The 17,321-nt window shown below is 41.7% G+C and overlaps 1 protein-coding gene across 1 annotated transcript in view; it reads left to right on the top strand.

Moving 5' to 3' along the window:
* Positions 1 to 16,708, top strand: part of PINX1 (PIN2 (TERF1) interacting telomerase inhibitor 1) — a 60,546-nt gene extending 43,838 nt beyond the window's left edge. The window contains exon 7 of the mRNA XM_037391667.1: positions 15,004 to 16,708. Coding sequence (XP_037247564.1) covers positions 15,004 to 15,609 — 606 coding nt within the window. The 3' untranslated portion in view covers positions 15,610 to 16,708. The remainder of the gene's footprint in view (positions 1 to 15,003) is intronic.
* Positions 16,709 to 17,321: the final 613 nt, after the last annotated feature.

Genomic DNA, 17,321 nt, shown 5'->3' with positions numbered 1-17,321 from the left:
CACTCTCAGAATGCAGTTATTAGTTCTTCTCTTTTGTGTTTGTATGCATTAGGTTTCTTTTCATAGGAGGCAAGTTACGAAAGGACCTTAAGAACTCATCAAATCCATCACCTTTTCTCTAAGAGGGGTCAGCTTTGCTCACATGGGTCTTGACAGATGTGTTTAAAAAAAAGGGTGCCTCTTACATGAACTGCACAGACTGCACAATCTGTTGTGTGCTTAACTAAATATGGGAAGGCTTTTCCAACTCCTAAAAAATGCATCTCTGTTGCTACTATTTAACATTATTTCTTTGCCATAGGGAGTAGAAAATGGAGATAAGACTGTTGTCTTCCAACCTTTGACATGAACACTGCTCTAGGAATCGTAAACCCCAAATCATGCATTCCTGCTTATAGCCTTGGGTTGGAGTTTTAATACCTTCTGGCATGCCAGGCAAAGGCTGGCATATTTTCAGATTTTTTTCAAGTCTGAATTACCATTTTTCTACTTTGCGTGAAGGGGGCTCAGACTCTGAATCTGTAGTATGGCATCTTAACCATTACATGACCCTAAACCAAGAGATTTTTGCTGTGTCTGGCCTTTCCTCTGAACATATTTTAGGCAGTTAAACAATATTAAATGGCTTTTCCAGTTTAAAAAGGGGGAGGAAGTGGGGGAAGATGCTGTATTGGGTAGGGCAGGTTGAAAGGGAAGCTTGCAGTGGCTTTAGATTAAGTTCTCTTGAGTTACTGCGTATGTCTTTGCTAATATAACATGGTCCTCCTTTTCCCTCCTGGATACTGGTGACCAGTCATCCACATAAGTAAATTTCTTCACAAACTCCGCTTTGATGTGAAGAAGCCGTTTCTCTCCAAGACAAATCCCCCTTGGACTTCTGGAGATACTTGTGCTGGAAACCCTTCCCAGTCCAACCATATGGACAAGACTGAGCCAGGTCTGACCCCTTCCACCCTATATAGTCCTCCAGAACCATTCCAGCAGTCTTTCAGCTCCCAGATGTGTCCATAGCCCTTCAGAGGATATCTGACAGGTACCCTCAGTTTCATGCTGAGAAAGCAGCGATGCCACAAGGCTGGCTTGTACCGTGTTGGGTGGGCTTTGCAGCTTGCAGGGGACTGCTCCTGTAGTTATACTGGTACCAATTTAAAGCTTAACCTGAGTACACACACATACATGAAAAGCATAACAAGAATTCCCAGAGTGGCATCCTATGGTGAACTTCTGAACTGAAGCAGAGAGATAAATCTAAGTTTGTGCTTTTTAACTGCTACAGACGTGCAGCACACACAGGCAAGACTATTAGAGAAAAGAGAATATGGTCTCTCTCCAGAGAGTTGAATCTGTCCTGGTGACTCCAGGCATAACAGAATATACAAATGTTTCTATTTCACTGCTTTGTTTTAATGTTGATTTGTTTGTAGTCTGCCCAAGATACTAATTGGTGTTTTACAAGTATAAAGAAAAAGGTGTCTGCCCTGAAGAACTCGCTAACAAAACCCACTACTGTACAGTGTTAATGCACAAATTTGATGCTTAATGAACCAATCGCTTTGATAAAATCTCTACTCCTGGTGAATTCTCTGCTTTGATTTTCCCCTCGACTCCCATCATGTTTTATACCTCACTTTGCTTTCTTTTTCCCTCTGCTTTAAATTTTGGGGCAGTTTGTGCTTTAATCAACATTTTACAGGGTAGCTCCTTGAAAGGAAGTGAATCACCTCTTTCATTAGGAACAAACAGAGTTGGTCTGATGTTGCAACTATACGGATATTTAAGCTGAGAAATTGGAGGACCCTGGCTTGGCACAGGATTTTAAGAGGAATGGTGGTGTGACATTAGCTTTTAATCCCTTCAACATGCTGCGGTTGATAACAGGTTGTAACATGGATGTTGGTGCCTGCATTTGCAGTGCTCATACCCAGAATAATAATTGAACAATTCCCCCTCTTCAGTGACGTGTTGGCTCCTTACCACCAATGACTTAGCATGGGTTCTTTTTTTTATTCAAGAGGTGTTGATTGCTGCAAAAATAGTCGTGTTAATGGTTGCCATCTGCACCTTACCCTCACCCCTTCCATTTATATGTTATTGCCACTTTTCCAGAGGTGATTTCCTCTGCAGCAGAGGTGGTGGAACAGACTCTGTGACTGCTTCTCATCTGCTTCAGCACAAAATCAGCCAGTTACGCTAAACAGTCTTTAGTGGTCATTTATACTGTCATTATTGTTTTCCTGTTCCTCATCAAGCTTCACTTCCATCTTAAATCAACACCTACCTTGTAGCACAAATCATGTTCTCGTGAAGGAAATGAGATACGTCTAAGAAACCAGTTTAAGGCTAGTATGAATTAATAGTAAGCAGTGCTGGCACACTTGACTTCTGGGGACTTTCTGCTTCTTTAATCGGTATTACACAGATTTTCTTTTTAACCTGTGTCTGTATGGTTTGCTGCTTTTAAAGTTGTCCAGCTACTAATGTATACCGCATTTTAGATGTGCAGAACCATCAGGAGCAGTAGCAGCCTGGATGGACTGCAGAAATGTGTCCTGACTTCCTAATTTTTATACTATTTAATGTTAGGGCGTCTTTCACCTGAATGCATTACTTTATATTTATCAACACTGAATTTCTTTTGCTATTATTTAAACTGCTTAAAGTGCTACCTCATTTTAGTCTGGTTTCCAGGTCCACTAAGCATATCTGATTATTCGATTTGTCTGTTCCACCCTTTCTCACTGATCTCAACCACTTTACATGGGCAGACAGCAGCCTTACAAATAGTAAGTTCCTACCCTGTGAAAATAAATGGTCGCATAAAAAGGAAAGGCAAATTGTTTCCCAGCTGGGCTCAACTGTATTATTAGACATCAGAGAATCCACACAGAGGAAAGCCGTTACGAATGCCGTAACCACAGGAACAGCTTCTATCATAACTTGTACTTCATTAGGTATGGGGTCATCCAGCCACAAGATGCAAAGCCACAGGAAGCCAAGTTGCTTTGCTTAGAGTTACTACAACTACCCTTTTTTAAATGAAAAATGTAGCTCAGATCTTGGAGCAGCTGTGACCTTCATCTGTGCTTGAAGTGACTTCTTTGAAAACCCTGTGGCTCCACCCCTCTGCTTTTCTTATGGCATTAAGTGTGGGGTAATAAAAGGAAGAAATAAAACTGAGCTGGCATTGCTGAGTCACTGCTGAGATTTTAGAGAGGATGACTTCTGCTCAAGGTGGAGGGACCACCCAGCTGTGCAGGTGGCAGAAGGGATTAGCAGAGGGCTCACCTAATGAAAGGAGAGCAGAGTAGTTGGCAGATTGGCTGAAAGGAGGTAAAGCAAAAGTAGAAAGCGGCTTTTAAGGGTGGATTGTTAGTCTAATTGGGGGTAAACAAAATCTTGTGAAGTTTCTGCCCTCTCGCTGTATGCTAGGCCACTGAGATGTGTTGGGCAAGGGTCTTTTTTCCTCTCCTTCTTGACACTCTTTGAATGCTCAAGGTAAAGCAGTAATTTCTGTGCTGTCTGGCATCTGGTTTCTGTCTCTTTCAGTACACTTAAGACATCTAGGTGAACTGCTCCGAGCCTTCTAGTATGGATTTGAGACCCCAGCCAACACTACTTCCCTCTCAAGGGAACAACTTCCCACCGTGCTGCCGAGGGGCTGGGCACAGCAGCTGTGGCCTACACTGTTTGCCCTGGCTTACCTGTAGGCAGTAGAGTATTAGGAGCAAATGAGACATTGGGAACAAATTGGTCTTTTCCTTTAATCTGAAACTTCCTCTTGAGTCTTCTCTTCAGTGTGCTGCTTATTCCTGAAGCAGTTTGCTGTTAAGCTGCAATAAGCGTCCCATTCCCACTGCTTTTTCAAAGCTCCTGTGCCAGGAGACATTCCAGCTTGGAACATGCACGCTGCCTGTGGGATTGCCTACCTGGCAATTATTTGTATTGCTTTGTACCCACTCACGGCTTTATCCTGCAAGTCCCTTGTGGTTGTGTGTTTTGTGTGGTTCACTGGGCAACCACTTAGGGCATTACATAAAGTTTTAATAATAAAATCCTAGGAAATCTATTTGGTGCTATAGGCACAGGGATTTTCTAGTTGTTTTTCACATTGCCACTAAATCTTTGTGCAGTATCATAAAGCTGATACTTAATATCATGAAAGACATACGCATCCTTAAAACTCACCCAGGTCAAAATTACAGAAGTAACTATCAACAACAACAAAAAGAAACAAAACAAAAAAAGAAAATAAGAAAAGCTAAGAAAAGAAGGGTGTAAAATGAAGGTTATGGTTTGTAAGGTGTGGAAGTCAAAGGGAGGCAAGAAAAGCAGAGCAGAAGCACAAAACCCAGCCATGGAAAGCAAGCCAAAGGGAATGAAGCCTGAAGAAGGGTTTGAAGGTGAAAGTGAGGCTCTTTACTCCCAGGGGAAGAAAGTAATGTAAACCCAAGAACAGTCTGGACAGGTACAGATGTGAAACACAAATTAAATGTTTTCACCTTGAATGTCTGGGAGATCAGAGCTGGATTGCATGTGAGCAGAAATGAAATGAGATCCTGACTGTGAGTGTACAAACTGTCATATGGCTTTCAATCAGTTTTGAAGCACAAGACCTGTTGTCTTCACTTTGGTAATTAAGATTTTCTTCGGCACTGAAGCAGGCCTTGTTAATATAGATACTGTTTGCGCTGGTCTCAGCTGTTCTCAAATGGCTTGCTGGCTTGCCATTTGCTGGCTTGCTGGCGTAGGTTAAACAGGTGAATTGTTTTGAAGGTTGATAGAGCAAACACTCTGCCAAAGACTGTAGATTTCACAAACTGACCACGAAAAAGCCAGCATCTTTGGTACTGGTCATGGCATACGTGCTCTGTCTTGCTCAGGCTACAAGGCTGATTACTCCTAAAGTAGTGCCAACTTCTTGATAACAAGATTTCCACCTGCTTTGTGGCTGAAATGTTCTGTTCACTGTCATGTTCTCAGTACGGACCACCTTGATTTGGTGTTTCAAGACAAGATCAGCTATTCCTGGATCTCAAATCAGTATGTCAGAGTACGGTCACTGTTGCTACCATATTCAAGGATGAGAAATCTAGACATGTAATCACATACTTACTCCCTCTTCTTTCCTGAGCATTATTCCTCCTCTGTACATCACATGTGCCATCTCTCTTCATCCCAATAGTGACTCCAAACTGATCCTTTCTCCCTTTCTTCCCTTCTTTCATTCTTTATGCTTCCTTAGCTCCCCAGGTCCCCATGATGTGGGACGTCTACTTCAGGCTTACTAGAAGTTTTTTGACTATTTGACTGTTACTAGAAGGTAATTTACAGAACAATTACCTTTGTCTAATTGTTTGGACACCTTAACAGCCAGACTTATTTGTCAGTATGGAGGGAATAGAGATAGCATGAAAGGGGCACCCAGGACTCTATGCTTTCTAGCAAGTGTGCAAGAGGCCGGCATACCTGTCCTATAGTAGGAAGCCTCAGGAACGGGAAATACTTTGTTTCCCAATGAAACGAGTTTTTAGATTTTCCCTGTTAGGACAGCAGTAATTGCTGCCAGTCCCTACTAGCTGTTGTGGAGCATGGGGATGATTACCCACGAATGGAGGTTCTGTCCTTGCCTCCTCAAGCAGTTTTTCCATACTAAATGATTTCACTAAGTTTTTGTTGCGTCTTGCTTGTGGTTACAGTCATCCTGTCTTTCCTTCCTTTGGTACTCCCGTTGCCAAAATTGATTCAGAACCAAATTATAAGCCTTTCACCTCAAATTCTGACACTTATTAACTGTAGTGTTCCATGTAAATACTACTGGTAACATTAATGACTGTGGAAAAATAGCAAAGCCTGTAAATCCAAATAAAGTCAGAACATCTTATGGCTTTTTTAAAGCACAGCGTTCACCTTTGCTTTTATGCTGCTTGGAGTATAATATGTGCCTCCAGGAACTTGGAAGCTAACGCTGCAAGTGAATACAGAACAATACAAGTCTCTGCAGAAATGTTGCTCTGATAACTTTGCTTTTTTGGCCTACATTTCTCAGTGGTTATTATTTGTTAATTATGTTATATAGTGCTCACATGTGGGCTAATTGCTTCCCCAGAGAGCTTACAATAAAATGATGGACAGAACAAGGGCAGGATGTTACGCATATCAGATAGTAAAAGGGTAAGGTAGGACACAGGCAATACGGTTAAACACGTCTGTTTGAAAACAGAGTAGCATTATGAAGCGTACCATAGAAGAGTTGGGTTGGTTTGTGGGGAGAGACGATGAGTGCTAATTTGAATTGATCTGAGGAGTTAACTTGTTAGAATAGTTGTGCAAGGAAGCACCAAAACTAAGGGCAGCAATGAAGAAAAAGTGCAGCAATTTGTTGAAAGAAGGCTGCAGATTGTACCTGGCTCGGTTATGGTTGCAGGGCTGTACTGTTGTGAATTCTTGAGAACAGGAGGAATATCCCTATGAACAGCAGGTACACTGAATGAGTGATATTCCTTGAAAAATAAACCCCTTCCCTTAGGCAGCCTTTTTTTCTTCAGACCCTTATAGATGGGAGAGAAGAAGATGTGCATACATACCCATGCAGTTGTATTTCAGATTTTGGTTCTATGTGTCTTGTTTTTTTGCATCCATCTTTTAGTCTGCACGCTTTCAGGCAGGAGGGTTCTGCTGGTATTTGTGGTCTGTGTTGCTCTAAACTGTAATGGTCTGATTCATTTTCCTGTGCTGCAAATACTTCTTCACACCTGCTTAGAGGAAGGGAACCAAGTCATGATGAAGGCACACTTGACTAAGTGACCAAAAAGTGACACAGAGTATTTCACAACAGCTCCTTGGCCACTGCTTGTGCTGAAAAACAGGAAATGTCTGTACCCTCGCACCGCAGATTGACTTAATTTTGATACATGGATCAGGTCTCCAGCATTACCCCCTTGGAGCAAAGAAGCAGAAGAGTTTCCAGCGTGTATTTTCCTTTTGAGAAGGATTTTCTGAGGGAAAGGGGAAAGGAGTGAAGGTTTGTCCATCTAGATTACCTGCCTCAAATGCTCCTAGAAGCACATTATTTGTACACGGATACCCTTTTCTACGTTTGTTATTAGAAAAGACATACAAGTGAAGTTTTACATAGGCCAGTGTTATTTTTAGGTTTCAAAGTACTCATAGTTTCTTCCACCAGAAACCAAGCTGTGATGCTGACTGTGCTTGCTCTCAGAATTGCTACCAGAAGCCTTTCTCTCCTCTGGGTACTTGCGATGATTTTTATGGCATCCTTTCTCTCACTGGCTTATCTTAGCATCTTAAATCTTTAGGGCCCTTGTTAATGCCTCTGCTTGTGTTCACAATTTGTCTGGCCAAGCCCACTTGTTACTTCTCATGCAGTCTGTTCAGTCTCTTCTGTATCTCTGGGGTGTGGGAAGAAATCCTGAACACAAGAATCAAGAAAGATTTGGTCTTCTGAATTCTCATTAGAAAGGATTAACAGCAGCTGCCAATTCCACGCACATTATAAAGGGATAACAAAAAGCACCCAGGGAGTGAATGACATGGCAGTAGTAAACTACCATGTGAAGAAGACTTGGATGTGCTTCTGACTGTGCCTTGCAGTACTGCTGCCACATGAAGGATACATACACTGCCAGAATGACTGTCCCAGGCGTTTGAAGGCATTGATATTTAGAGTATGGGTACACGATTGAAAGATCGCTCTGCACTGATTTGATTATAGTTCTGCCCACTTCTTTAAAAGACCGTATTTCAGAATCTCTTGGTAATTTTAATTCTACATGGGTATATCGCGGAACAGACAAAAATTGTGATGTGTCTGCTCACTGCTAAGTGTCACGGCCAAGGTAGCACCGTCAGGTGAGTGACCAGCGGGGTAATTTCAGTGCTTGCGTAGTGCCTTGCACATCTGTGATACCTCTTTGAAGGACCTCAGAGCACTTGCAAACACTTAATGAAACTGTTAGCTCTGCCGTGAGTTTCATACAGCTGATAAGGCATGCTTTGTGCTTTGATAGCCTGCGCCAGAGCTGGAGGGAATAACTTCTTCTCCAGGGTTTCCCACCAGCTGGGAAGAGAACTTGGGAAACGTGACCTTCCCAGACCTGTGCTCACTTTGCTGGACTGTACTTCCTCTGTTGTTCAAGGTGAGAACAGAACAGTTAAAATTGATTTAGGTGCTTCTGGGAAGATGAAGTCACTATGTTTGGATCTCTGTATCATGCCAATAGAGAGATCCTAGGGGAAATCTCTTCCTTTAGTTTTGTTTATATTCAGTCTAATGCGCAGATGTAATTTGCAAGGAAATGCAAAGGAAAAGAGCTTTTGCTAGCCTCAGCAGTGAGATGAGATGTCACAAGGATATCTAAGTGTCTCTCTCTCAAGATATGAAAAGGATTTTTCTTCTCTGCAGCGGGCGGATTTTTTTAACTCTTTCCCGATGTGCCTTCAGTTTTTCGCACCTCTTGTGCGTTATCTCATGTATCTCACTCCCCTGGCATTTGACAGGCTGCCTTCTACTTGTGGACTTTACTCACTGCTTTTGTTTGCTACAACTTAAACGAATGCTTTTTTTTCCTGAAAAGTCTTAAGAGCAGTAGGAGGAAGTTTGTGTCCCCTGTGTGACACAGTATCAGGGTTCCCAAGCTGACATTAGAAATACAGGTGTTGTAACTGCTGGTATTGTAACTGTTAATACTGTAGGACTGACCAGGATCTGATAGTGACAGCTGGAATGAATCCCCATGACTATCATTGTAATCAAGTCTCTGACAAAATTTAATCCATTGCACTTTTGCAACCCTGTTGCTTCCTGTTACGCTGTTGTTTTCAGGCTGAAGGCAAAACCTGGCTGAGTATTATTGTACAGCTCCCGTTTCATTGATGGAAACAGGCTGGGATCCAATACGTCGTATGACAGTAAAAATGTATTGTTTATATGACAAGCAAATGGCATTTTGGATACCTGGAGATTGCATTCAGCAAGAGAGGTAGTGGCTTTCTATTTTAGCGTTAATAATGTGTGAATTACAAGCATGTATGAAAATGCTAAAATTGGCCGCTTTCTGAGGTGCGGGATGAGCTTTTGTTAAAAATATAAAATAGAATTACAAGACAGCATGGAAGAATTTGAATGCAGTTTTAATAGAAACATATCACCACAGAATTTAAAACTGAAATAAAAAAAAGGAGTCAGCAGATACAATGTAAATATACTTGACAACTAAGCACCCATAGATATATACAGTAGAATGAAACAGGTGCTGTTATATGGTTATAAAACCTCCTCGCTAGGATACAGTGCTTCATCAGAATGGGTATCCTGAAGGACTGTGGAATGTCTGCCCTTGGGAGGCTTCCATGACTGCTACAAGAAGACGACCTGGTCTGGCGTTGGTGGTAGTCATGCTCCGGACTGAAGACCTCCAGAAGTCACTTGCAACCAGTGATTCTGTGAACAACCCCAAAATTATTCTAGGCAGAGATTTGCAATAAAATTCCTTGGCCTTTTTAGTTGCAAGAGGTGCAGTCTGACTGCTCTTTCCTTTGTAGTTGCAGATGGAGGCAAGCGTGGCAAAAATGGATAGTTCTAATCCCATGGAGAAAACGGCTGGAGGTTTTTTTAAATGTTTTTCCTTGTCCCCTTTCCATTAGTTACTTCCTAAACCTCTCTCCTTGTCCTTGCTGGGCAAGAGGCAGAGCTGATACTTCATGTGGAGTGTAATGGTTAGTGTCCAACTGCAAGATAGCAGCTGATTTTTCAATGTATTTTAGCACAGAATTTATTTTAATGGAGCCAAACAGGAGAGTGCTTCTCTATAGTAATTGGAACTTGTCCTTTTAAAAAGTGCTATCATGTCATCCAGCGTGGCCAGGTATTAGACATTCAGGATTTTTATTCCATTTCCCATAAGTGGATTCCTTCCTATATTGGCACTTGGTATAAGTAGTAGTAATATTAAACCTTGCTATGGTTATCTGAGGTATCCTGGCGATTAGAATACCAGGGTCAACAAAAGGCAGAAGTTGCAGGTGACGTGTATTTTTATCATTTCTTTCCAGGGTTATTGTTCCTGCTTTTCGTCTCTTTCATTAAACCCTCTTTTATTACCAGGAGGTCAAATTGTATTCCTGTTTAAGTTTCTATAGCATTACAGGGCTGGAAGATCCTTCTAGAATCCAGAACTTCAGTTTTCCGTTCCAAGCAAGGCTTAACTCTACCTAACGCTTTCCTGATAGCTGTTGGAGTTGCTTTCAGTGATTGAGACTTCCAGTGGTTGTTGAGGCTTCACATATATAGTGACAGATTTCTCCTACTAGCAAAGTTTCATGTTGGTAGTTCACATCTGCTGCTGCTTGTACTCTTCCTCCTCATCACAGAGAAACTTGTCCCCCCTTCTCTTTGCATCAGCCCCTTCTGTATTGGACGTCTGTTATCATTGGTTCTTCATAAGATGCTGTCTGCAGTACACCAGTCTTAATCAGGTAAATTGAAAATGTTAGAGCCTCCTGGGTACCTGTTCTTACGCCAGAATTTACTTCAGAACTGATGGTACGTGGCCTTATTTATGCATGTATTTACTTTAATCCTGCTTAAACTCACCATGCTACAAGTCTTTGTTCGCTCTCTTGCGTTTGATCCCAATCCAAATGTTTATGCTCATACTTAAACTTTAAGTTGTCAACTCCTTAAAGCAAAACTCTGTCATCCTTAATGTCTGCAAAGCTGCAGTGACTCTTCATGAATAATCTGCTGTGCTTCTCTCCGTTACAGCTAGACCTGGGTTAGAAAGATACGGGGCTGTCCTCGGTTCTTGCCTGTCAAGTTTTGTGCACTGCAACATACCAACGCACCTCTGCAGTGAAGATCTCGAGTAGCAGAAACAGAACTGGATTATATTAATCTTATTGTTACGGTTTCTCAATGAGAAAGTAGGTAATCACTGTGGTTCAGCCAGACTGCGGAAAGGGATCGTTGCATTTTAAAGCTGTGAATGATGGTGTGATTGCCTTGTAACTCAGGCTAGAGGTTTAGCCTCTACTTACTTCATCTAGCCCATTTTCTGTAATTTAAGTGAGAATCTACTGAAATTATAGTTTAGCTTTATTCTGCCTTTGTGCTCACCCCTTCTGTACTTTTCCTTTTGTGTCATTTTTGTGAACTTGAGCTAACAAAATTGCTTGTGAATTAGTACCCCTTCATTTGCAAATGAGGAGGCAAAGGCATGTGAAATTACGAAAGTAATTGTAGTTCGTATGTGGCAGATCTGAGACTGTATCGTCAATTTTTTTGTTCCCCTATTCTAAGTTTTAAGTGCTGAGAAAGAAACACTTGCAGTCTGAATTGGAGGGGAACTTCACTGAATTAGTTCAAGCTGCTTCTGTTGCTTATGTACTGGCAACTTTTGTCTTTGCTGATTGGTTCCATCTCGCTTTTCCTCCCAGAGTAACATACAGATGCTGGTTTTCCTTTTGGATTTTAATTCTTCAACCTAAGGTGTTACATCTCAAAGATACTTGGGTTTCAAACTCATTTGATTTCATGAGGTGTCTAAATACTTTCCTCTTTCAGCTTCGACTGCTGCCAAACTGTTTTCACAAAGCAGTGTGAATTCTTTATGTAATTGACCGTAACGTCTATCTTTTTCTTCACTAATAGCCATGGCTGAAAGGTGCTCTGAGAGTGTCATGCCTTAGAGATGCAATCCTGATCATGCAGGAATCAAGGGAACCAGGGTTTCACTGTACAAGTTTAATGATTAAATCAGCATTGTGTGTTTCAAGCGAAGAAAGCAGGCAGAAAAAAGCCCAGCCTGCTAGTACTTGGAGTGCTTTATGTACTACAAATTATTTTCCATACATTTAACTAATTACATAAACAGATGATATTTACAGGGGACTTCTGGCTATGATTGACCTTCATCTTTTCCTGTGCCCTTCCCAGCCTCTCCTTGACTTTTTCTATTGTTTTCCTCTGAATCATTCCACATTTAACACCATGTTTCAGGCAGTCCTTTTCTCTTGCTTGGGACCGTCCTACCAATTCCCTAGAGGCTGTTATTCCCAGCTCTTATGAAGTTCATCTTCTCAGCCCAATTTTGTTGGCAGTTTTGAAACTCACAGTGTGGACAAACATCTCTTCAAAGCCCGATCTTCAGGCCTCCCACCTGTTAAGAGCACGGTTGCTCTTTTCCGTTTACATGATCATCAGTTCTTTGGAGCAGGAGTGGTTCTTCCAGTCTTTTATTTTGTGTAATAGATTACTTTTCGGAAGCTGGGGCCACACGATACACATTCAAGTACGTATATCTTATTTTTGTTTGGAACTTTTCTGTGCATGTGTTGGGGCGAGCAGGGGAGGAATTGTATGAACTGCGAGCCTGCTATGCGAGAGGTTAGAGAAAGCCCATGTCTGGAGTTCAGCGGTGTTCCCATGGCTACTACGACAGGTACATCATGGGAGGGCGAACACTTCTGGCATTTAGCAGCCCTTCCAGGTGATTTATGGTTTCACATAAGCTTTTCCTAAACTGAGAGGTTTTCTAGGGTTGGCACCTCTTTGCTTGTCTCCATGCCCTGTTAGTTCTGTGTTCAGTGGCCCATGGTTATTAAAATTCTTATCAATAAAGGAGTTTCTGAGCAAGGTTATTTTCTGGGATCAGGCATACCTTCTGAACTCCTCAACTTAACCAAAGGAACATTTTTTTTATGCCTAATGTATTTTATAAAAGAAACATGTAGAGTTCAAGTAATATTTGCCTTCAATTACAGTAATTAAGTTGTCAGGACTTGAAGTCACCAAGGGAATGAGAAAATCCTTTCCTGGTTGGCCAGGGGATAATTGTGTTCTGGTCGCAAGTACATTTTACATATTAGGGTGGAGAGGGAAACTGTTCTGGCTGGCATCTGTGGCAGAAAACCTGGGAGGCTGTTTGTCATTTTGCAATACAAGGTGTCAAAATCCTGCTGTGGGTAGAAGGAAGAAGAAAGTGACCTGTTTGCTTTAGCAGGGCATCTATTTTTGATCCACACTAACGCTGCTTCTTCAGCTGGGAGGTGTATCTTACTAAAAAGAGAGCGACTACAAACGTAGCTCCGTCCATTTATTCTGTGGATTCTCTCTTGTCAAACATCTACTGTGGCTCCCCTTTCAAATGTAACCTATATGTATAGATTTGTGTAGTAGATACATGCTTTCCCCTCCCCCGCCATGTTCAACATCTCTATGCAGACTTCTTTGCCAGAAGTCACATGTTTCAGTTACTTCATAAACTTACCTGAAGGTACACTGCAAGGTATTCCTACAGGAAAAGTACCGGATTTTTATAAGTGTCCACAGAAACATCACTGGAATCTCAAGTGTAGCGTTACTTGCGTTCCACTGGAACAGCTTTCTTGAAAGCAGATGTATGAGGACATCGCCACTCGTGATGCATCATTAATGACATAACATTTTTGCATTCCTACTCACGCGAGTAAAGGTTGTGGATGCATAAGGAGTCAGACCTGCAAAACCTTACACACAAACCCTAATAAACCCCACTTCAGCTAGCAAGTTTAATGATGCCCTGAAGAGAGCCAGATCACTTATCTACACCATCATGCAATAACTATAAAGCGTTGAGATAAGTGGTTTTATGTCTCCCATTTTTCTGCTGGCCTTGACCCTGTGTATCAGTTTACACCGGTGAAAGTGGGTGTGAAATATTGCTGCTCTGATTTGGTTGCATTTTATAGTCACCTCGGTTCACTTACAAGATGCACGTGTAGAGTGGATGCTCTTACCTATCTGTGCATTTATGAATGGAAAAATAGTGAAGTATCTCTGTCACACTCACCACATCTGACTGTAATAGCTGTGGATTACCTCTCGTTCAAGAAGCGTGTTGTAGGCCAGATGTTGGTAAGGATTCTACACAAGTCTTACCTGCTCAGCTTTTCCCATCGAGGCGAGTGTGCTTGCTTACCTGCAGTTCATACAAGGCTTTTAAAGAAACCAACCAAACAATGCAAAATTTGGGACATTTCCAAGAGGTTTTTGTGACTTTTGCCAAGCAAAAGGATATGCCACAAAGGGTTATTTCTGAGTGCTTCAGTATCCATGTAAACAACTCTGAATTTCAGCTGCCTTTTTGCCCTGTTTATTCTGGAAGTCATAGATAATTTAACAAGTTACTTATTTTCATCTTGTTACATTTGTTGGTTTTTCAGAGTCGGTTCTCTTCATGCTATACATAACGTCTAGCTCCCTTCCTATACTTTGCTTTTTGTTTTATATCTACTTTCTAGATACCAGTCTCTTTTTATAGATACTCACCTGCAACTGGAGTTCAGCAGCTATTTATTTTGTTTATGCAGAAGCCTTGTAAGATCTAACCTGTGATGTTGGTTTTGCCATCTGATAAAGTATGATCAAATGGAGCATGTTTAAATAACATCATCTAGGACACAATGACAGTAAACCAGCTATGAAACAAACATTTCTAAAGATCAGATAAGATGGAAGAGATGCATCAGTGCTGAATTGCTCCGTATATCATAAGTTCTTGCACTTTGCTGTAGAGGTATTCCAGGCATGGGATTTCCTTTATGCCACAGGCTAATAGATTGTACTGTGTTATTTTTCATGTTGTTTTATATCTTGCAGAGACATGCGCCTTTGCAAAGTGAGTGTAATACACTCAGTGTGATAGCATTATATATAATCTGCATGAGTTGCACAGGAGTAGGTAAACAGCAAGAAACTCAAGCCGACAGAGAATTGTCTTGTTCTGTGCTCTCTTGCTGCCTTCTGCACTGCCACCTCTTCTCCCTTAACCTACGCTACCTTTTGCAGTAAGAGCTGTTTCTCACTTCTGCCCGATTTCACAGTTAATTTTCAAGCACCATATTGTTTTTTAATATTTTTTCTAATTGGTGCGCAAAAAAAATTACTTTATGTTTAAAGCCATTATTTCTGACTCTTAACTCCTGCTCCTCTTTGTTCACCTGCAGGAGGATATTACCAATCCTGAGTTTCAGGAAGAGAAGCAGAGAAGCCGCTGGCTATCTGAGCCTGCAGACAGCTACAATACCGTGAAGAGCGTTCTCACCGTACAGGAATATTTTGCCAAGCGCATGGCAAAACTGAAGGGATCCCAGAATGAAACAGAAATAAAGGGAGACAATTCCTGCTCAGTAGCTGACAAAGCTTTGGAGCCTTCGGAAGAACTGAAAACCAAAGTCAAAAAGAAAAAGAAGAAGCAGAAGAGAGATGAGGCAGAGAGTACAGAGCACTGCGAGAAGCCAGAAGTGAAACAACCTAAGATGGGTAGCTTGAATGAAAAGGAACTGGATGATCCGTTAAATGAATGTCACTCAGGGAAAAAGAAAAGGAAACATAAAGTGCAGCTCAAAGGGGAAAACATCAGTTGTGATGAAAATATGGGCAATGGAGAAATTTATGCGGGAGTATCTGATGGGGAAGATCTCGGCATAAAGGACTGCGAGGCAAAGCAAAAGAAACGCCATAAGAAGAAACACAAAAAGCAAACAGAAGAGACAGATGAGTGTATCAAAGGAGCGCAGAGAAAGAAAAAGAAGCACTACAAGCACATTTAACCATTTAAGAGTCAAGCTGAGACTCTGAGGTGATTTGAACTTGAGCACATTAGAGAAGTCTGTGTAAACACACCAGCCAGACCCCACGTTGTACTCCAGTCTTGAGCTCACTGCTCTCCCTCCGACTGAAACCACAGGCCGTGTTTAAATACATCTTTTCCAAGGGAGAACACGGTGACAGGCCAGCATGAGCTACAGTGCCATGTTAAAAAGATACCCATGCGTCGGGCCAAGGCTTGCGTGTCTGCAAAGCAAGACTTGATAAAAACCCAGTGAGGCTTTGCCTCTTCCAGTGTGGCAGGTGGTTCACCGTAGCGGCTTTGCAAGTGCTGTGGTTTAACACAGCAGACCCTGTGCTGCCTGCAGCCTGGATTCGTTCTGGGGCAACTCCATTCAAGTCCAATAACAGCAAGCAAAAACCAGGCCTGGTTGTAACCACTGTGCTCAAGACTGTGAAAGGCAGTGAATTTCTATCTGCTGCTTCACACTGACTGTGTTTTTCTCAATCTGGGGGGGAAGAGTCATCCTACTACTACCTTTATTTTTACAGACACTGTTGTTTCCACTGTGATAGCCCAGCTCTGCTTCTGGGAACAGGAGGGATTTTGCAAAGCTGTCTGTACTTTTTCACTGACTTTTGCAAACTAGTGCCTAATTTTTTCATGGATCTCCTTTGACATACAGAATGAATGTTGTTTCTTCCCAAAATACTTACTCTAATTAAAGGTTTACACCTCAGTGTCAGTACTAAAGAATGAAATAAAAACATCTCCCTTTGTTTCTTAGCCAGTTGTTAACTATTGTCAAACCAACTTTGCAACAAAGCTAAAGGAGCTGTGCCTTTGTTAACCATATCCGAATCTGTGGTTCCCAGGCAGCATTCAGGGCGCCTTCAGTGATACATCTGGCATTCCAGAAGTTGTCTTGGATAGAGCAAGGTGTTCTTCTGAAATTAGGAGACCAAATAGGTTTTAAAAAGCGTAGCTGGTCAGATGTATTCGTATTGCACTTAAACTTTGAAAACTTTCAGTTTAAATGTATAATCAAATTAGAACTTGTTTCTGATTGTAAGCCTGGAAATAAATAATGCTGGAACCCAGCACTACCGTAAGCAATTTCGTATGAGGTCTTAAACGCTGAGCATGAATTTTGACATGTTAATCTTATTTAGCTAAGAACTGTCAGAAGAGCTGGGAAGTAAAGTGGTGGAATGGGAAGAAGCATTCGCTGTCCTGGAGTCCAGTTCTGATACTGCTGTGGCCACAGGAAACTGATGGCACAACCCTGAGAGCCGGCAAGTTAATCCAGAGTGGCCTAATCCAGAGTAGGTGACCAGCATTCAAATCCATTAGCTGTTCATTCAACTTTGGGGCTGGCTGTGTTTCATCAGTGTAAATCTAAAACATCCCATTGGCCTGCTCTGCTAAATAAAATGAGTACTTTTTCTTTTATTGTCTTAGCTCCGTTGAGTTCCTTAATGTGGTTTGAAAAACATAGTCAAGATGCAGATGGTAATATGAAAAAATTGCCTTAAGCTGCCTTTATTGTCCAGTGGAAGAGACTTCATCTGCAGCACACAATCCGCATGGCTTCAGAAGTTTTAGTTGCAGCTGAACTCTGCCTTTTTAAGATATCTTGGTTTGCAATGCACCTTTCTTGCCCTCAGGACATGCTCATTCATTGCAGCAAAATTACTGTAGTTTTACTTATTA

This window comes from Falco rusticolus, chromosome 6, assembly GCF_015220075.1.
Source record: "Falco rusticolus isolate bFalRus1 chromosome 6, bFalRus1.pri, whole genome shotgun sequence".
Lineage (NCBI taxonomy): Eukaryota > Metazoa > Chordata > Aves > Falconiformes > Falconidae > Falco > Falco rusticolus.
The sequence above is the reverse complement of the archived record's forward strand: the minus strand, read 5'-3'. Positions and strand labels throughout refer to the sequence as shown.